General features: G+C 38.8%; 1 protein-coding gene across 1 annotated transcript in view; it reads right to left on the reverse strand.

The window, feature by feature from the left end:
- LOC113048444 (uncharacterized) overlaps nt 1-22,241 on the reverse strand; it is a 50,355-nt gene that overhangs the window by 20,328 nt on the left and 7,786 nt on the right. Inside the window, exons 15-19 of the mRNA XM_026210239.1 lie at nt 19,237-19,253; nt 18,999-19,124; nt 17,942-18,041; nt 13,455-13,616; nt 10,158-10,247 (exon numbers count right to left, since the gene is read on the reverse strand). Coding sequence (XP_026066024.1) covers nt 10,158-10,247; nt 13,455-13,616; nt 17,942-18,041; nt 18,999-19,124; nt 19,237-19,253 — 495 coding nt within the window. The remainder of the gene's footprint in view (nt 1-10,157; nt 10,248-13,454; nt 13,617-17,941; nt 18,042-18,998; nt 19,125-19,236; nt 19,254-22,241) is intronic.

The following is a 22,241-nucleotide window of genomic DNA, read 5'->3' on the forward strand; positions in this document are numbered from 1 at the left end:
TTTTATGTGAACTTCCTCAGCTTTCGGAGCAGGATAAAATGGATTTAGAGAGTCCTCTTAATTTTTCTGAGATTTCAAAAGCTGTTTTAGATTTGAATCCAGGGAAGTCTCCTGGAATAGATGGTCTGACAGCAAAGTTTTATAAATATTTTTGGAATTTGATAGGACATGATCTTTATGCAGTTTTGTTAGAATGTGTTGATAAAGACATTTTTGATTCCAAAGAAAGGAGACTTGAGTCTTTTGAAAAACTGGCGTCCTGTATCACTTTTAACTGTGGATTTGAAGATATTGTCTAAGGTTCTTACGAATAGATTAAAGCAATGTTTATCAAGTGTAATTCATGAAGATCAAACATATTGGATTCTTCTACATCTTTCATACAGAGGAAGGGTTTTAATTGTTAATAATCTGGCAGCCCTCTAGAGGGTGCTTTGGGGAACACCTCATCGTGACCCATGTCTGAAGCATACATTGAAAAAACACCAACTTGTTGGCCGGCGACAGCCTCCGATGTCACTACCGGCATGACTATAAATCAGCACAGGGAGAGCACGTCATTATTCTTCTTCATCTTCACTGACTGTTTTGTTTGAAGCATGCATCTGAAAGAACCGGTAAGGGCTCTCTGTTTATCATGGCGACAACTAGCAAGCGTTTAGATGATGTGTGCATCCTTGTCGGTGTTATTTGACACCCGATGACACGTGCAATCTTTGCGTCATTTGTTTGGGCGAAGAGCACGCACGTGGTGTCTTTGAGGACGCAATCTACGTGCATTGTGAGTTTTTTCAATGGGAAAAGCTCCACTCTCGTTCATCTCACTTCTGAAAAAAAAGGCAGCCATCTGCTTCCCGCGGTTCAGTATCTGTCCGCGTTGAGGTGTGGAAGAAAATGAGCCTGTGAGAATACAGGTGAATCTATAGTGCAAAAAAAGGGGGGAAAAAAGGGCGGCAGACGAGAGAGAGCCTCAGGAGGATGATGTCTTTAACACTTTCTGATACTGAGGTTAGTGCTCTGCTGGGTTTTTACCCAGGAAAAGCAGGAGATATTTGAGGATGGTGAAGAAGCTGAGGCTGAGCCTTCTCAATTATCTTGCCCTGCGTATGTAGAGCTGTTGGAGGTTACTGAGCGAATTACCTTTTGACCATAGCCCTCCAGCTCAGGTGAGCCTTTCATTTGTGCCTGATCTCCATACAGAGATTAAAAAGAAATGAAAGATGCCGTTTGCTTCTCGCATCCATCGGTTTCGGCATGAAAGTAATCTGCCGACATCGAAGTGATGCACAAAAGCGGCTAGGAGGGAATGCCCCCAGTAGAAAGAGCAAAAAATTTTATAAATTATTTATAAATTATTTTTATCTGTGATTTTTTTTTTTTTTTTTCTTTCTGCAGGGGAAACATCCTCTCTTAATCTCCCTCCTTGCCATCGAAGCCCCTTCAGAAAATCATCTCGCTTAATTGGCAAGGCATATGCAGTAGCAGGCCAGGCTGTGGCTTTATTACACACAATGCTGGTGCTTCAAGAATATCAGACTGATCTGCTCCGTTCGTTCCCTTTCTTGGTATGATTAGACCTTGGTTCCTTGGGCTCCATTCAGCCAGTGTGTATTTATTTATACACCTCAGGCATCGCTTCCCTTAACATGAAGGGCTATTTGGGTGATTCTCATGGTAATTTAGCAGCTCTACTCTGGCCCCGGAGTTCTCCTCTCATATGAGACTGAGTTCCCTGTTTTTTTCCCCAGAGCGCTCCAGTATTGTTTCCATAGGTCGAGTTGATGACACTCAATCATACTGTTTTGAGATACACTATTCCATCTATGAGCTGCTCTATCGGAGTGCCACGAGAGCCCCTCCTTAGAACAGTATTTGAAAATCCATGCTATGGTAAGTGTGCACGTGAAGTCTTTGCACACTTTCTAAAATTCACACTGTGGTAAGTTTGCACGCTAGTATTCTGTGTTCTTTCTAAAATCCTAGATGGTGAGGGCTTTGCGCCCTTTCTTGAGTTGGTAAAAGCCCCGTTCATCTTGGGCACCACTCTACCTATGTATCCTCGGATACCTATCTGAACAGGGTGTTGCTACTAGAGAACTGTAGAGACAGCTCTTTCAGCAAGCTTATGCATAAGCTAGCGGTAGTCCCTGTGTGACAGGCAAGACTTCGTACAAATGCTTGGTTCTTAGCCATATTCCTTTAAAGGAATCTTTCCTGATTCCAAGCCTTCAGCTCTACCCTGGGCCGAGGCCCTAATAATTAAGTATGTAACTTAGGGCTTTTAGCCGTAAGGGGTACTGTCACTGACAGCCGTCTAAACGTCCCAGGGGCAACTCCCATGGAAATGGTAGAGTTGGTACTTAGTGCTCACCATGATTCTGGCCTGCACTCCCCTCAGCATGGCGGCGTGGGTATACTGTTCCTCAAAGCGCCCCCTAGAGGATGCAGTTCGAAGTTCCCTCGAAAGGGAACTGTCTCAGGTTACGTATGTAACCATAGTGTCTCGTTCCCTACTCAGGGAACTATGGTTACATACATAACCTGAGACTGTTTTGAGTCCTCCTAAAGGTTTTTTCATAAAGATTCAGAAAGAATTTATTGATTTTTTTTCTGGAATGGCCATCATTGTCTTCCACCTGGGTTTTTGTACTTGACTGTGGCAGAAGGAGGACAAGGACTCATTCATGTGGAATCAAAAATGAAAGCTATGAGACTACAAACATTGAAAAAAATATTTTATTGGACAGACAGAGCAACTTGGATATCATTCTGTTGCAAAATACGACCAATGTAAAGTTGGACAAACATTTGTTTTTAACTGAAAAGACTTATGATCTAAAAACTCTTTTGTCTCATGATGATTATTATGTGTCTTTTCTGAGAGTATGGGAACTTTTTAAGGTGTTAAGAGATACAAGTTCACATTATGGTATTCTTGAACCTTTGTTTTTTCATTCCTTTGTTTAATATACAATCAATTGTACTGAGTTCATTTGTTGCATTGTTTTTTAAAGCAGGAAAAGGAAGAATTATTGACTTGCTTGATTTGCACAATAGACAATGGAAAAATGTACAGATTATTGCTGATCAAGTTGGTCTTAGATCAGTAAGGTCAATGGAATGTTTTGTTAACAGTCTTAAAGCCTATTTTCCTTCTGAATTTATGCCCTTTGTAAACAATGTTTTGCATAATGGTAAGATGCCTCAGACTTTTCCTGTTTTAAAGGTTATACCCAAAAATACTTTTATATAAATATACTTTTATATAAACCCCCAATACAAAAAAGGAGTGGGGATCTTCAGTGGAGTATCATACATAGCATAGTGGCCACTAATAATTTTGTTTCAAGATTTAATACATCCGTTTCATCAAAATGTCCTTATTGTAATGATGTTGAGAATGTTTTCCATTTATTTTGTGGTTGTTTTCGTTTAGAGTCTTTGTTATGTTGCTTAATGAAATGATGTCTAAACTTGTTTTTTTTTTATTTAATAAGACAATGTTTATTTTTGGAAATAGGTATAGACATTCTTGGCAAGGTGAACTTGTTGGTGGGCTAGCTAAATTGGCTATTCTAAAGTCACATCAGTCTAAGAACGAAGATCAAGATGTTGATTTGGTGATGATGTTTAAATCTTTGGTAAAATCCAGAATTGTTACTGAGTATACTTTTTATCTGCATACAAATTTTTTTATTTTATTTGAAATGATACGGGGTGTTAAAAAAGCAGTTGTCACTATTAATGAAAATGGTCTGGTTTTTCTTTGGTGATTATTAGTACTTTTTGTTTTGTTTACAAATTGATATATATATATATATATATATATATATATATATATATATATATATATATATATATATATATATATATATATATATATATATATATATATATATATATATATAACATTTTCTATAATTTTTGAAGAAATGAGTGTAAACTTTTTTTTAAATATTTTTTTAAGGTCTCTCTCTCTCTCTCTCTCTCTCTCTCTCTCTCTCTCTCTCTCTCTCTCTCTCTCTCTCTCTCTCTCTCTCTCTCTCTCTCTCTCTCTCTTTAACAGCATTAGCTCAATGAAATATGTCTTTCTTCCATTAGAATAAATGTTTTCCTTCTTTGCTAAATGTTGGTCTCATGATCAATAAGTTGTATCCGCAAACACCCATGATCACAAATAACAATGATTTTCGTAAAATAATGATTAATTATTAATTGATGATTTGTTATTATCATTATGGTCTTGTGAAAATAATAATGTGGGCTGGGAGAAAATAATGAACACAAAGAGTAGTGCTGCTGAGTGCAGGCATGTTTCAGCCCAGTAACACACCTTTTCTCAGAGCCAAAACACAGACCGAATTCTGTTCAGCTGGAGGGGGTAGGGTCTTTTGGTCTTTCATATGGACAGTGTCTTATGAGGCTTTCAAAGTTGCTGAACCAGTTTATATAGGACTGCCGTTTTGGTTATAGACTAAAAAATTGTCTGCACCCACAAAAGATTTTTCTAGTTCCCTATCTGTCGGTCACTACGAGTTATGTCGACCGACAAATGGGGTCTCACTTGGGAGGCAAATCATCTCTGAGTTTAAGAGAAAACGCCAATGAAAATTGGCTAGTGGATTAACATACCTGAGCCAGTCCCGTGCCGACGGGTAGATTTTTGCTTCGGAGCCAAGAATGAAATGAAATTGTATGAAAGCTGTTATACTCCACAAAGCCATAAATCTGCTGTGTCGGGAAGCTGTTCTGGTTGGCGGTATGGCGCAAACAGCGGTGTCCCTTTCAGCGATTCCCCTGGGCGCTTCAACTAAGAGAGCAGATTTCCTAAAAGAGCAAATCGCGGACGATTCGTGTCTTTTTCAAGACGCCGTTTCATCCACGTCCTTCTGGATGCGGTCGTTTCCTGTTCTCTGACAACGGCCACATTCGCTCTCTTCCGTGTCTGGGCATTCAGCACGCTGAAGGCGCGTTCGTGGATGGTTCATGCACGCACTGCGTGTGTGACCATGGCAACGCTGTGATTGCGTCTCCCCTTTGTTAAAGGGAAGGGAGCAGACCCCTCTGTCACTACCCATTCTGGTTTCTCTGCGAAGTCCTCAAAGAAGTCGACTAAACGGCCCTGACACGGGCAACTCAGAGATGTGGGAATCTGCTCTTCAGGAGCTGGCGAAGACAGCGCCACTCCTTCCCCCGGGGGAGGGCCGGGTGGAAAATCTTCAGTTATGTTTCTTTCTGTTCCGCCGCTGGTCAATGGCCAGTGGCACCCACTTTTTCAATGAAAGAGCAATTTCCCTTTCCTCCAAGTTGCAAGGCTCGTGGGTTGACAATGAGCGACGCACTGCCTCCTCATTCTCACCCACGACGCCCCCTTTCGGCAGCGGTCGAGAGGTCGCGGTTCGGAGACATAACGCCTCTCCTCGCGTCTCTGGCCCGTTCCTCCGGGAACACGGTAGTGTGGCTGTGATGACCCAGGACGCAATGCCTTCTGGGTCTCCCGACACGACTCCCCATCGCTGCACCACTGCGGGTATGTCGACTGTCCCTTTGGTGCCACTTGTACGGAGTCTGTGAGCTTGGCTTTCGCTGCCCAACCCATCACGCTGGCTCATCCGGACGGTCCGAGTCGGCTACGCGATTCAGTTCGCCCGGCGACCCCCCCAAGTTCAATGTCTCAACTCAGTCTCAACTCACCCGCCATCTCCTCCTCTGGAGTCAGACGTGGCTCAAGTCGCTGCGTGCTGTCCACATCCCGGGGGAGTTCAATCGTGCAGCCGACATGCTCTCACGACAGCTCACTTTCCCCGGGGAATGGCGACTCCATCCCCAGACGGTCCAGCTGATCTGGAGTCGATTCGGGGAAGCCCAGGTAGAACTGTTTGCTTCCCACGAGTCCTCCCACTGCCAGCTGTACTATTCCCTGTCCCAGGCCCCCCTGGCCTCACAGCTGGCCTCGGGCTTTACGCAAGTATGCGTTTCCCCCAGTGAGCCTGCATGACAGACACTGTGCAAGGTCAGGGAGGATGAGGAACAGGTCCTGTTGGTTGCACCTTACCGGCCCACCCGGACCTGGTTTTCGGAACTCCTCGTGACAGCCCCTCCCTGGCACATCCCCCTGAGGAGAGACCTCCTCTCTCAGGGGCTTGGGACCATTTGGCACCCGCATCCAGATCTCTGGAACCTCCACATGTGGGGACACAGCAGACCTAGACGGGACGGGACACAGCAGACCTAAGTGATCTGCCCCCAGCGGTGGTAGACACTATCACTCAGGCTAGAGCCCCTTCTATGAGGCAGGCCTATGCTCTGAAGTGGAGTCTGTTCACGAATTGGTGTTCTTCTCACCGAGAAGACCCCCGGAGATGCCCAGTCATAGTCGTGCTTTCTTTCCTGCAAGAAAGGTTGGAGCGTGGGCTGTCACCCTCCACCCTGAAGGTGTATGTGGCTGCCATTGCAGCCCATCACGATGCAGTAGACGGCCGGTCCCTGGGGAGGCATGACCTGATTGTTAGGTTCCCGAGGGGTGCCAGAAGGTTACATCCTCCTAGGACACCCCTGATTCCCTCCTGGGACCTCTCTATTGTCCTGGCGGGACTTCAGAGGGGGCCCTTTGAGCCACTGGATTCAGTCGAGCTTAAGTTCCTGTCTATCAAGACAGCGCTCCTGATCGCGCTCACTTCCATCAAGAGGGTCAGTTAGCATGCCCGGAGTCCCGGTCAGCCCCTGTACTGGGCTAGGTGTTCATATGGCTTGGTTCCCTACGGGTAATCCCATATGTGTATTTTTCCACGGTAAGGTTTCCCTCTTGGCAAACCCGTGTCTTCCCTTGACAGACCCGTTCTGTCAGTCTCTTCTGGCAGCCGTTCCATACCTACTCCAAGGTAGGACCTGCCTCAGAGACCCCTTCCATATGTAGTACTGCCCCTGGGTCAGTCCATATCGGTATATCCACATGTCACCTCCCTACGGGTAGGATGTGGTCTCCATAGCGACCTTTTCCTAAGGCTCGCTTCCCCATTGTTTTGCCAGCTGAAAGAACAAATAGGGAAGATTTGAAGCATTCTTTCTCTGAAGGTTGAAATCCCTTCCATTAACTTTATGGGGGCGGAACAGCAGCATGGCCTTCTCCAGCAGAGATGTGCTAACCCTTTGGCCCCTTCGGTACCAAGGTCAGTGAATTTGCGCAGGGGCTTTGGGAAGGTTACGACCTTAAGCGTAACTTTTGTGGCATGCCAGGGCTTGTCAACAATTGCAGCGCCACAGGGTTGTGACGAGGTTTAGGTTGTGGCGTTTTCCACAGGACCCCATTTGTCGGTCGACATAACTCGTAGTGACCGACAGATAGGGAACGTCTCGGTTACGTACGTAACCCTCGTTCCCTGATGGAGGGAACGGAGACGTTATGTCCCCATGCCACAACCTTGAACCATTCGCTGTTGCCGGGACACGTTCTTGGCTCCTCAGCGTAAAACCTAATGAGTGGATGCACCTGTCGCCCTATTTATACCCGTCGGCATGGGAGTGGCTCAGTTATGTTAATCAACTAGCCAATTTTCATTGGCGTTTTCTCTTAAACTCAGAGATGATTAGTAATAAACAAATGTTTTCTTGTCGGCTGCAAGATGAAATTCACAGTGCTGGCAAGAGTAATGCAACATTCACAGATTGTTGAATGTTGAATATTAATGTGCCCTGTCTTTAATGCGCATTAATAATTTTAGCACAAATACTTGAATATGAATATTCATTTACATGTTGGATATGCATTACAATGTAAATAATTTTTACATGCAATTATCCAAAATAAAACCAAACAAGATTTGTAATGAAGATAAAATAAATAAGAATAAAAGCTGCACATCTACCATCACACGTGCAGTGCAAATCTTGCACATACTTTACACACCTACCTACATTTAAATGCAGCCTCATTTTATTTTTATGTTTTTCATTAAATCATTTGAAAGCAAGTAGGGCATTCAGCTAAAAAGTAAGAATTTGTAATTTACATCAGTTTGTTTTCATCCACCGACGCTCCACTCAGGCATCAGTAGTTCCGAGTGGCTCAACCCTCCCAAGCGAGTCTGACAGAGACACGCTGCCAAGCAAAGGATGAGTGAAGCGGGGTGATTTTGACTGGAGCGAGGAGCGGATATTAAGGGTCTGAGCGTTGTGGTTTTCACTCGCTTCAAGAGCCTCCATCACGAGTACAATTCATGCCAACAGCCCGTAATATAACTGCATATTCAGCAAGAATTCATGTTACACATATTTAGCTATGGGTTGATCAGGTTATAATGACTGCAAGAGTCGAGCGGGATGTTAAAGGCTAAGGATTTTGTTTCTTTTACTGATTATTTTCGGGTTAAAGCATGATTTAAACAGATACAGCACATTCACACGCAATCTCTTTAGCAATAATGTTCTGACACTACGTTCAGATGATTTGACACTGTAGTGTGATGTCTTCAAGTTTAGACAGACTTTTCGCACGACAACTCTCGCGTCCGGTGTAGACACAGACAGTGACTGCTCAATTTACAAATAAGTTACATAACAAAAAAAAAAATCCTAAACCAGTGGCATTATGAGATGGAAATATAGACTAGAAAATATATTTTCACTTGCTCTGTCCACTGACTCACTGCGGAGCTGCCAGTTTTAATCTGAACAGCTCTTCACACCGAGTGGATGGTTAGATGCATGATGGGTTAGTATTAAAATAATAATAATAAAATAAAAGTCTTTACAGCATTAAGGTACTAAAAAAAGCACTAAAAGCAAGTAAAGAAGGCTCCCTTTAAAATCACTTATGTTGTCAGTTAATGAAGCTCTTTTTTACATCGTGTGCATTAAGTTGTTTATAATGAGAGAACTTGAGTTTAATCGTGAGAACGGTTTATTAATCCGTCCATTCTTTAGAGTTTCAAAGATTTAGCTAAATCGTGCAGGTTTAATTTATTCTTTTCTTATTTTAGGCTAATTAGGCATAATTAATGTGAACGAAATTATGTATTATGAACATGTATTTTTCCCAAGAAGTTATCTGTCACCACAATTAGTAAACCACAATTTCTTTTGAATAATATAAGACATAATTCATATAATATAAACAATACTGCACACCTTTTAAATGTATCAAATCTAAATTTGGTTTAATAACAGGTAGCTTAGAGAAAATATAAGCACAGGCTCAGGCAAAGGCTTGATATTTATCCTGCTTGAATTTGTTCTAAAAAATGCACATAACTTCATAAGTACCAAACTTTCATCTGTGAATATTACATATTTAATATATTATATCTTTCATTTTCCGTGACAGAAGCCGTCAAATGTAACACATCAGCGAGGCAAAACTGATGTCTATTTGCAAAAATGTGCTGTGAGGCGCTTGTTTGATAACTTGTGGTTAAAGCACCACTTAGCGGTCAAAAGCTGCAAATGCACTTTACACCGTCACGGCGGCAGTATGTGCGGCGGTAAAAAGGGCTTTTTGAATGTCTACCTGCTACCTTCTCTGCTCTCTTCACGTGCTATTGTAAACTTTCTATTTCCCATTAAGAGCTTGTAGCATTCTTTTATGTTAAAAATAACAGTGGACAGTGGTTTGTGAATGCTGATGCTTTGCCTAAATCATTTTATCGAGAGCATCCCCTCCTGTGACCCCTTGATTTGTCTGTATGTGTATTCAGAGCCAGTGAGCAAAGGACTTTTATATCATAAAAAAAACTGCATTAAGGCACATTAAACAATTATCATAATTAATCAATTAATGTGTTAACGCAATAATAACGCATTAACTTGCCCAGCTGAAAGAAAATAAATAAAATATAAATACCTTAAAAACGTAAACTTAACGAGTTGAATAAAGTTCAGCTTTTAAAATGTTTCAGGACTCCTGTGTTCTTTTCCATTCAATTTCTCATTGAATTCAAGATTGTATACTGTATCTACAGTATGTGTAAAAAAAAAAAAAATAGTAATAGAAAAAAAACCTTCAAGCAACTTAACTCAAATTTGGTACTGTACTTATTATTTACTGTATAGCACATTCTCTAAAACCTGCTGGATAATGCATAAACAGATGTTGAATAAAGGTCCTATCACATACAGCAGATAAATGTGTGTCTGAGTGTATTTTTTTTAATGTACTGTACCAGAAGGAGAACCTTGTCTTCCCCTCAGCTCAAGAGTCCCGTTATTCTTTATGGAGTGACTTTTGGCTCCCTGTTGTTTCTCCAACTCCCCTAAAAATACAGTGAAAAGAGACCAGGAGAACTTTAGGTCTATGCTACACACACACACACACACACGCACACACACACGCACACACACACACACACACGCACACACACACATACAAAAGAGCTTTTCCCTCAGCTTTTCCCTCATCCAAAAGAACTGTAAGAAAGCTCCGGCTCTACATTAAGACTCTTTTAGGGGAAATATGCCTTCTGATTCAATGAAACTATAAGACAGATTAAGCATTGATACAAACCTGTGAGTGCTCAAAGAATAGCTTACAACCAATCATCCAGATACTAAAACACAGCATGCTTATTAAACATATTTATTACAGTAGTAAATTCAAGGATAATATGAGGGAAAAATCTCTCCTACAGATAAAGGCATACAGAAAAATGAAAATAATATACAGTAGCACATTTAATAATGAGGGTGTTTAACAAAATAAAATAATAAAATTGGCATCCATGTTGATTTATAGACAACAACAATAATAATAATAATAATAATAGTAGTAATACATAATAATAATAATACATAATAATAATAAAAAAAAAATTCATGTAATGGCTATGAAATCAGCAAATCAAAAACAAAATAATTATGCATGTAACATAATTTCAGTAAAATTAATTTAAATAAATAAATGAAATGTATTTATTCTTACTACCACTTTAACTTTTTGAAGGTGTTAATTTTAATGTTGTTTTCATGTTGATTCATGACTTACAATATGTTCAATGATAATAATAATAATAATAATAATAATAATAATAATAATAATAATAATAACAGTATCAAAATAATGAAATAAAAATGTATCCAAATGTATACAATTTCTCAAGTTGTTGCAATTACAGTTTTATGTTGGTTTAAAAGTTAATTACAAAAATAAAAATAAAAAAGTATTTAAGAAAAAAAAAGTAAGATTAGTTAAAACATAATTTGTGTAATTGTAAGCATTATTGTTATTATAGTTATTATTATCCAATCAAAAATAAGTATTGGAATACAAAACAAACAAAAAAAATACAAAAATAACATAATGTAATGTTATTTTGGGCAATTTTCGTCTATTCAATGTTTTTATTCTTGAAGTACTATACTGGAAACATCAGCTTATTATTTCTACATGTCTGTCATTTAAAAAGAGTAAAACTGAGAGTATCAATCTAACGCAAACCCTCCAGAGCCCCTTCGGATAACAGGACATCAAATTACCTGGTTCAATTCAACACAAATTAACTCCAAATGAGGATTGCCTTTATTTGCAATGCTAAAATAAAGACAAAGACACAAAATGTGTGCAGACATATCATTGCACAATGGCATTTAGTCAGGCTTGGATTGTAAAGAGAAGTCACTTTATGTCGAAATAAAAGATGTGTAGCTGTGTAGATGACAGCTCTCAGTTCACCAACAGCTGTATTCCTTAAAGAGAGTAAAGGTGCTTATCTCTCTTTTCCCAGCGGAACTGCTGACAAAGATGAACATACCAATGGACCCTTGCTCCCTCTCTATCACAGAATGTAATGAAAGCCAACATGCCTCAGCAGTATGCATGATTTGATGTCCACTGGCACTCTCTTTCTCTTTCTGTCTCTTTTTTGTCTTTCTCCCTCATGGAAACGAAAACAAATTTTTCTGTTCCTTATTCCATATCTTTCCTTCTCAGTTCCTTCAGAGGATGTTTGAAAGCCTGACAGCACTGTGCGAATGAAACATTTTATTTATTATAGAACATCATAGAACAGCTCAGTGAAAGGACAAACACACACACACACACACACACACACCATATTTGCAAAAATGCTGAGTAAATAAACAGTAGAGCAGCCAAAACTGCAAAATGACAATAGAAAGCAGATTTTAAACCCAGAAAATAACTGGTCCAATAAGCCAGCCTGTCCTCCAACAAAAAACGACCATATAGGTCGTTTGTGCAAGCATTTATTACGACCTATATTTACGTTTTAAAGTTAAGCGCCCCTCTAGCGGGAGCAAAAATAATGACAGTCTCGCGTTGCGTCTGTCGTCATGAATTGACGTATAACGTCATTACCAATCAAAACGCACGTTTATTTAAATGCAATGTGTGGGCGTTTTACACCGATCTCACAGTATTTCCTACATATTTTCATACTGTAGGTGGCTTATTCGTTTGAATGACCACACCTAACCCCACCCCTAAACCTAACCCTCACAGAAATCATGCTAAATTATGATTTTTGAGCATATACATTTTCGCGCACGTCTGTTCCCTGGGATCGAACCCATGATAGCATGATTACATATCAAGGTATAACGCAATAATCTACTAACTGAGCTACACGAAACGCAAACCAGAGGGCAAATGAAAGAGTACAAAACATTAATATGAAAACGACCTTTTACCTATAGGGGCGCAATTGTAGTATACGCTCTGCTGGGTCGTATTTCAGGGATTTGGACAAACGACCTATACAAGCGTATTGGTCGGAGGACAGGTTGAATAAGCAGCCTTTACATTTGTAAACAGAAGTAGGGTTGAAAAGCGGTGCATTGTGTTTTATCTTCTTTTGGTTGATGTTTCGGATTTAATAATTGCATTTACACTGAAATATGATGCTTAAATATTAAATTAAATAATTAGTGGTAATCAGTCATAAAAAACAGTTTAAATTCAGCTTTTTGTTGATATATTGATAAATTTTCTTAAGGATCCTTTCATTAATATTTAGTTCGTACATTGAGTTAAATTTCAACTAAGTTTATTACTTCAGTGTTGTAATACCTAGAAGTAACTTATAATTTTAGAATTGCATCTGTTTTACTGTGGCTGCCAACAACTGGGTTACTTCTGTTTACCCAGCAAATGGGCAGCATTACCAAGTATTACCATTGAAACACTGTCCAATATTCAAAGATATGACTGCTGTTTCACATCATGAAGCAAAAAAAGAAAAAAGTATCCTTTCACTTCATTGCTTACTAGCTCAACTCAAAAGAACCACCCACAAATCTATGATATTCTGTTCTCTACATATATGGCACAGGGTTTTGTCAGTCAGACGAAAACCATTTGCTTAGAAAAGTAACAGCAGACTCCTCTTAACCATCTGCATGTTTTGAGGTATCAAACATGTCTGTAACATAAATAATGCAGGATAAGCTACGCATGAAAAATTAATACATCTGTATCCTTTTATACACATGAACAGCCCACTCACATTCAATACGTATCTGTTCCATCTCTGACACCTCAGCGATGGACTCCTTCAGGTCCTCTACGAACTTGAGCAGGTCCTCTGCACTCTGAGCACAGAAATTCAACACCTGCTTCTTATCAGAACCCGAACACGGAGACAAAATAGTTATGGCATGAGGATAGTCTGAAACAAAAAGAGACAAAACAGAAACATTGCATTAGCAAAAAATTAAGGGTTTAGGTTGTTATTCACTGACAACCTTGCCAATCTTCTTCTGATCACATCTAGAATGTGTTCACTTCCTGATTAAAAAATGCTTCATCAACGTCAATGCCGTCATAGCTGGATTAACCTAACATGACATTGTTTTGATGTATTGATATAAATATGTGCCATATGAGTCATGTTATACTTGTTTGTGTGTATTCTTGTATTTTTGAAGCTCGACAGACATGGTCACTATTGGAAACGGTCACTAAGGAAATGTGTGATGAAAATAAATTGTGTGTATGTCTACAAAAAAATGATCCCTTTGTATTCCACATACATTATGAATGTTTAAATTACAAAAGCGGGTTAGTGAAAAGTTTAACATTTTTAGGTATTAACTATTCCTTAATCATGATCATAGTCATCAACATTTTATATACAAAATAAATAAATAAATAATAAAAATAAAAAATCACATAAATATACAGATATAGTTATACCAAATTAACTCAATCTATAGTATTCTTTAATGTGACAATTTTGAAAGTAAATCATAATATTCAATGATAAATAATAACGATAATAATAATAATAATAATAATAATAATAATAATAATAATAATAATAATAATAATAATAATATTTTTAATAACATGTCCTTGATTGACTTTGACTCATATTTGGGATGTCAGTATAAATTTGCAGTGGACTGTGGATGACTGTTTGGCTCACGAAAAACCATATGTACCCACTTATGAGAAGTATTTTTGGGAGAATTTGGTGGCTGGTCAAACAACTCAGGGCATTTCAGATGGTAATTATTATTGGTTATTATCATAATTTAAATTTACATTTTAAATTATCATGAAACTGGCAAGAGTTTAGAAAGACTGTATTACTTACAACTGTAGCTTTAAACACTACCTAAATGGTTATGTGGCTGTTACTGACCAATAGTGATGATAGTGGAACAGTCATTTGATAAAATATGCTAGTATGATGTTTTGTTAAACATCACACATATTCAGACTGCATTTGAAACTTCTTACATTGTTCCAGGATGAGATATACCTTTATAATCCATTCATAAGAACTTTATAACACAGTTTCTAATATTTTTGCAATATTTACATTTATAAACCTTACAAATGCCATCACTAGAGTGACTGGACATTCAGCAATCATTTATAGTATTTTATTGTAATGATTGTGGCTGAAAATATGTCTGTTATCTGCTGATTTACTTGTGTGTGTCTCTTCTATTATGCCCAGTCTGTTCGGTCAATTATTACAGATTTCAGTGGTTCAAAATATAAGCATGAGCCATAATACTCTCCTCTTACTTAAAGGTCCTATGACATGAAAATTTCACTTTCTGAGGTTTTTTAACATTAATATGAATTCCCCTAGCCTGTATATGCTCCCCAAGTTTCTAGAAATTTGAATCGGTGTAAATTGAGATTTTTCTATCTTTCTCTGCCTTTGAGAAAATGGAAGCTCAAACAGGCTGATCTTGAATCTCCTCGTTGTGACGTTGTAACGAGAATTGTTACCTCCCCTTTCTCTGCTTTGCCCGCCCAAATATTTACATATAATTCAGTCGCAATGTCAGCACAGGCATTACAAACAGACTTTTATGATATGGATTCGACAGCACCGGCACAAACAGTGAGTAACAGTGTTCATTAATGCCTGATCTGTTATTTCTGATGTGTAGCTAATCATTCAAGTTCACACAGACTGACTTTCTAAATCGTTTAATACTGTTTATGCATCAGTGAATCAAGCCAGTGACTAAACGATCAACTTCACGTTGTTTCTCTTAGTAGCATGAAACAAATCTGTAATTTAAATTGTGATTTAACTACAGAGAGCGATCAAAGAATGCTCCCTTTTTTCCGGAGCTGTTATATATATATATTTGAGAGGGGTTCACATGTAATATGCATTTCGAATGCAAAGATGTCAGCCAATCACAACAGTTGTGGTTTACTCAGAGTCTCACAGCAGACACGCCCCTTCAAACAGAGCATTCAAGCCAGAGGGCTAATGTCAGGACATAAAAATGCTTTTTATTTCTAAATTTTAAATGTAAAAATCATACTAACGATATAAATACACTTAAGGAAACATTAAAAAGCATTTAAAGAAAATGAAATAATCCATGTCATGGGACCTTTAATTACATCCCAGTTACCATAAATGTGTGTGTGTGTGTGTGTGTGTGTGTGCATGCGCGCGCGCGTGCGTGTGTGTGTGAGAGAGAGAGAGAGAGTGAAAGTGAAACAGTGGAAGGAAAAGAGAAATACTTGTAGTCACTTTAATTGGAAAATAATTAGTGCCTGTCATCTGCATTTATTATGTGGCATTCTGGGAAATCAGGGAAGTGGGTGTTTTAAAAGGCACATAATTGTTAAAAACTATTTTAGCAGTCCATTTCGCCTGTATCTGTGTATAGTTTTAGTCAAACCCAAATCCAAATGCCATGAGAAATACTTATATATTTCAGGATTTTACAATACATTTCTTAGATTCACTGAAAAGTGTGCATGAGGCAAATTTGTGCAGAATTATATTATGTTGCTTCTTGCAACACTTTCAAAGTGAAATCTTCAGTGAGTTGCGCTACAATTGTGTTAGTCTTTATCTGAAACAGATAATTATCTCTCTTTCTTTCCAATAAAGCCATCACATAAATGGCCACTGCCATCTTGTACTTATGTCATTTGGTGCCAGAATCTGTGCAGTAGTGATTTGTGAGATGTACGGAGCTACTTAATCAAGGTCCCACCCAGACTCCCGCAACCTCAATCACAACCACACAATTAAGATGCCAAACCACATCAAGTAAACTAACTAAAAGCAAATTTATTAGAAAAAGGAAAACTTGAAAATATATTAGCCTGATAACAACTATGTACAATGAGAGGACGGGTTTATAACCTATACTGCAACCAGCCAACAGGGTGTGATCCGAATGTTTGATTTCACTTTACTGGGGTGCATTTTCCAAAAGCAACTATGGTTGCAAGTTCCTTCGTTACCAACATAGTTCAATGGAACAAATTAGTTAACGATGCACTTGCCACTTTTTGGCAATGTTTTATTATGCTGGTTGATGTACTTATCAAAAAGGAAATGAAATGTCAGGTGAACATCAATACACATGCAGATGGTTATGTGTTGCAATTTTCAGCTATGATCGAAGTGTTTTGAGGTGATAACAGTATTGTGCAAGAAACTGCATGAAAACAAATCTTTATAAATCAGTAATCTATGTTTATATATATAATTTATATATGTATATATTAGGGCTGTCAAATGATTAAAATTGTTAATTAAATTAATCAGAATTTTCAGTGGATTAATCAGGATTAATCACTATTTGCAATTACACCTGAATCCTAACCATTTTTTTTTCTGAAATGCATAACAAAAGATAAATAACAGAACACAGATAGATAATTTTCATTTATTGATTCATCAATATGTGGTTATTTTTTTCTGAATTTCAAAAGTTTAACATTTACTTAGATCAAATTTACCTGAGCACTATATCGAACCATGCCATTTAACTACAGATAGTGTAAGAGTTTTAGGTGAACCAGTGGTTAAATATAGCCACATATCTATGAAATTATGCATAGAAAAACTCGAAAGAATGAACTCAGAAACACAAACATGCGCCACCATCACATAAGCAGCACTTTGGGCAATCTTGTTTTTGGGAGGTGTTCATTTGCTCTGCCACAATTCTTTAGGATCGATATTTTCACGTTCTGAAGGCTTCAAGTGCCAGTAAAACCAAGTAAAAATGCATATGCTTTTCCAAACAGTTGTAATTTTTGCTGCATTGCATACAGGCGTTCTGCGCATGCGCAGTGTGAAACACAGGATGCTATAACAGGAAGAAGCTCCAGCGTATCAACTACCAAAGTCGTCTCTGTTTATCGAGCTTGGCATGAATGTATTTGAGAGTAACTGGGGTAAAACCTTAAGCTTCTTCTGTGTTTTCGTAGCGGCGCTCACCGCTGTTTTTTACTATCTTGAGAATTCAGAGATTGACGAGACTTTCCTGACCTGAATAATTTGTCACACTGCGCATGCGTGAAATCCGTTAAAAAATTTGACGTAATTAACAACAAACAACTAATTAACGTCGTTAACGCGCTATTTATGACAGCCCTATTATATATATGTAAACACACAGTATATTTTATTTTTCATTGCCAGTAGTATAAAGTTTAGCTATAAGCTGCATTGAATTGAATATCTAGTTAAAAATTGAATGATCTTACATTCATTTTCGAACAGGTGGAACTGCATCCCCAGTAGCCCCAAGGCCTTGCAAAAGGTATAGGCAGCTGAACTCTTCTTCTTTGGACACAATTTCAAAATCTGTGAAGAAAAGAATTGAAAATGCAAATTATACTTGATTTTACTATGATTTGGGATGCTCTGCATAAGCAGCACGCCACACAAATATCACTCCTCAGCTCAAACAATTATGAAATTTTCATGATAGCATGTTGCTAAGCTAGTTTAAATTGCAATTATCCATCATTTTGGCCACAATAAATTAAATCCAGGAATTTAATTTTAATTCTTTTCAATTCAATTTTGAATGGCACTTACTATAACCCTGCTATGTGTCAGTGGTAGATTGTAAGTGCTTGAGCATATGTGAGAAAAAGAAGGCCACACAGATTGGTGTAGTGTTGAGTGTCTACTTACCAGACTCCCTACTGGTTTACTCAAAATAGTACAACTGCCACAAATTTATGGGAAGTGGGAGACACTTATGAAGAATAAATACTGAGCCAACTCATATTGCAACACAATTCAAGCCAAAAACTCTCTGAATGAAGTTAGAAAAGCAGTTATGAGAATTGATATTGTCACAAAAAATTGAATAATATGTAATTGCCACATATTGACTGGATATCTGGATTTTAAATGTCTCATTTTATTTTACTCAGTTTTCCATTTCATATACAATGTGAAAACTGTTTAATTTTGCAAATGTCATTTGTATTTTTGAAATAGTACGATTTCACCCAGTTTCACCAATAATTGTACTGGGAAATGTATTTTTTGTGGTTTTCCCTTCCCTTTTTATGGGCAGATATTTACGCATAATTATCTGTTTATGGAAAATATTCTCTGTGCATAATATATGTAAGAATAGTATGGCAGTCAGATAATATGATATTTTTTCAATAAATTTCTTGGTTTAGTGTATGATTGAGAGATATGTTATGCCCCATTACATTGGAAGGAGTCATCTTTCATTAACAGCAGTCAATTTAAATAAAAGAGAAGAAAAAACATCTACATAATGAAACTTGGAGTTACCACAAGTAGGTCGTTGAAGAGGAAGACCTCCCTCTGGTGAGCAGCATGCTTCTGGGGTTTGTTGATCTCAGTCACTTCAAACAGTCGACTGCAGCACACTAGTCTCCTGTGAGGCACTGACAGAACCTGAGTGTGGACGCACATAAAATTACTTCTCTAAAAGTTACATCTTGAGTGATATTTATTGAATTGTTATATCAAATTACATTTAAAACAGTGGTTTAAACGGTTGTCTAACACAGTATTCAAAGAATGCTGAAATAATAAATTAACAATGGCATGATTCACTGGCCCCCAAGTGTTCCCCAGCCCCCTAATTGAGAAGCACTATTTTAAAATAATCAGAATCAGAATCAGAAAGAGCTTTCTTGCCAAGTATGCTTACGCATACAAGGAATTTGTTTTAGTGACATAGGCTTCCAGTACACAGAGACAACAACACACAGACAAAAAAAAAAGAGAGAGATTTACAAATTGGCAAATAAATAAGTGTATAAACAATTGTGCTATAAATGATAATGGAATAGGATTTGAGTGAGATGCAGGAATGTTCTAGGATGGAGGGTTAACAAATAATATAAGGATATTGCACATTTATAAGCATAAGTGGGGAACATTTAACTGTTCATGAGGTAGATTGCCTGGGGGAAGAAACTGTTCTTGTGCCTTGCTGTTCTGGTGTTTGCGACTCTGAGGCGCCGGCCAGATGGCAAAGTTCAAAGATGGGGTGACTTGGATGTGAGGATCCAGAGTGATTTTCTGAGCCCTTTCCTCACTCTGGATGTATACAGTTCTTGAAGGGTGGGCAAGGGAGCACCAATAATCCTTTCAGCAGTCCGAACAGTTCTCTATAGTCTTCTGATGTCTGATTTTATTGCTTAACCAAACCAGAAGTTATTGAAGTACAGATAACAGACTCAATGACGGCTGAGTAGAACTGTTTCAGCAGCTCCTGTGGCAAGTTAAACTTCCTCAGCTGGCAAAGGAAATAGAACCTTTGCTGGGCCTTTTTAACAATGGAATCAATGTGATGTCCCACTTCAGGTCCTGAGAGATGGTGGTTCCCAGGAATCTGAATGACTCCACTGCAGTCCACAGTGGCTGTTCATTGATGGGTGAGTGGGAAAGTGCAGGGGGGTTTCTCCTAAAGTCCACTATCATCTCCACTGTTTTGAGCGTTGTTAAGCTCCAGGGTGTTAAGACTGCACCAGACAGCCAGCTGCTCAACTCTTGTCTGTAAGCAGACTCATCACAGTCCTGGATGAGGCCGATGGACTGCAGTGACGTCTGCAAACTTTAGGAGCTTGGACAGAAGGGTCTTTAGAGGTGCAGTCGTTGGTGTACAGGGGAGAAAAGCAGAGGGGAAAGAACACATCCCTGAGGGGCAACCAGTTTTGATGTGAAATTCCCCAGTCTCACTAACTGTTGCCTATCTGTCAGAAAGCTGGTGATCCACTGAAGATAGAGCTAGGACAGAGAGCTGGGTCAGTTTGGTCTGAAGGGCTGTTGGGATTGATGGTATTGAAAGCGAACTAAAGTCCACAAATAGGAGTCCTCACATAAGTCCCTGTTGTGTCCAGATGTTGCAGGATGAAGTGCAATCCCATGTTGATTGCATCATCCACGGACCTGTTTGCTCGGTAAGCAAACTGCAGGGGGTCCAGTAAGGGTCTAGTGATGTCCTTCAGATAAGCCAGAACCAGTTTTTCAAACGACTACAGAGCCACAGGTCTGTAGTCGTTAAGTTCTGCTATCTTGGGTTTCTTTGGGATGGGGATGATGGTGGAGTGTTTGAAGCAGGAAGGCACTTCACAAAACTCCAGGGATCTGTTGAAGATCTGTGAAAAGATGGGGGCCAGCTGGTCAGCACAGATTTTCAGACAGGCTGGTGTAACACCATCTGGGCCTGGTGCTTTTCTTCTTTTGTTCTTTCTGAAGACCTGGCGCACATCATCTTCACAGATTTGAAGAGCAGGAGGTATGGAGAGTGGGATTGCAGGAGGTGTTAATGGATGTGTAGGGAGATTGTCAGAATGGGTGTTGGGGGTTTCAAATCTACAATAAAACTAATTCAGGTCGTTAGCAAGTCGTTGATTAGCCTCAGTGCAAGGGGATGGTGTCGTGTAGTTCGTGATGGCTCTTAGACCTCTCCACACTAAAGTTGAGTCGTTGGAAGTAAACTGGTCTTCCAACTTTTTAGCGTAGGTCTTTTTAGCCGCTCTAATTTCTTTGTTCAGTGTGTTCCTGGCCTGATTGTACAAGACCCTGTCCCCATTTCTGTAGGCATCCTCTTTGGCCTGACGAAGATGTCTGAGTTTTACTGTAAACCATGGCTTATCATTGTTGAATGTTAAATAAGTCCTGGTAGGAATGCATATATCCTCACAGAAACTAATATAGGATGTTACGGTCTCTGTGAGTTCGTCCAGATCGGTGGTAGCAGCTTTAACCCTCTGGAGTCTAAGGATATTTTTGGGGCCTTGAGAAGTTTTGTCATGCCCTGACATTTGTGCTTTTTTCAGTTTCTTATAATTATCTAAATGGGTAAAGTCTAATATCACTGTAATCAGCACAAACTGGGCTATAATAATATGTGAAATGCATGAATGTACATGATTGTATTTTTGAGAAAAAAATGTTATGCATGGTTAGTGAAAAACTAAAAATGTTAAATCACTTGAGTAAGGCAATAAAACACATACATAAAATTGGTTGCCGGAAAATTTGAGAACTGGAGCTTGTAGCCTAGAATTTTTCTTTCTGAATGATGTGAAAATCATCTTGTTTACTCACTCACAGAAAACAATATATTGATTTAAATTTTCTAAAACACTTTTTGTTGGTCAAAGTCATTTGCGAGTAGGCGTCAACTACCATGAATATCATTGTGATTTACACCTGAGAAGACAAAGGCCTGCAAATGAGCTGCATAATGAGCCTCTCATTCAACTGTGCCACTGTGAGGGAGGACTTGTGGTATATGTGAGGATTTCCAGTCAGGATTTAGACCGTATCATAGTACTGAAACTGCTCTCCTTAGAGTTACAAATGATCTGCTCTTATCATCTGATCGTGGTGTATCTCTCTATTAGTTTTATTGGATCTTAGTGCTGCGTTGACACAATTGACCACAACATTCTTTTGCATAGACTTGAACACTTTGTTGGCATCAGTGGATGCATTGAGCATGGTTTAATCGTACTTATATGATCGCGATCAGTTCGTAGCTGTGAATGAAGATGT

This window comes from Carassius auratus, chromosome 29 (genome assembly GCF_003368295.1).
Source record: "Carassius auratus strain Wakin chromosome 29, ASM336829v1, whole genome shotgun sequence".
Classification (NCBI taxonomy): domain Eukaryota; kingdom Metazoa; phylum Chordata; class Actinopteri; order Cypriniformes; family Cyprinidae; genus Carassius; species Carassius auratus.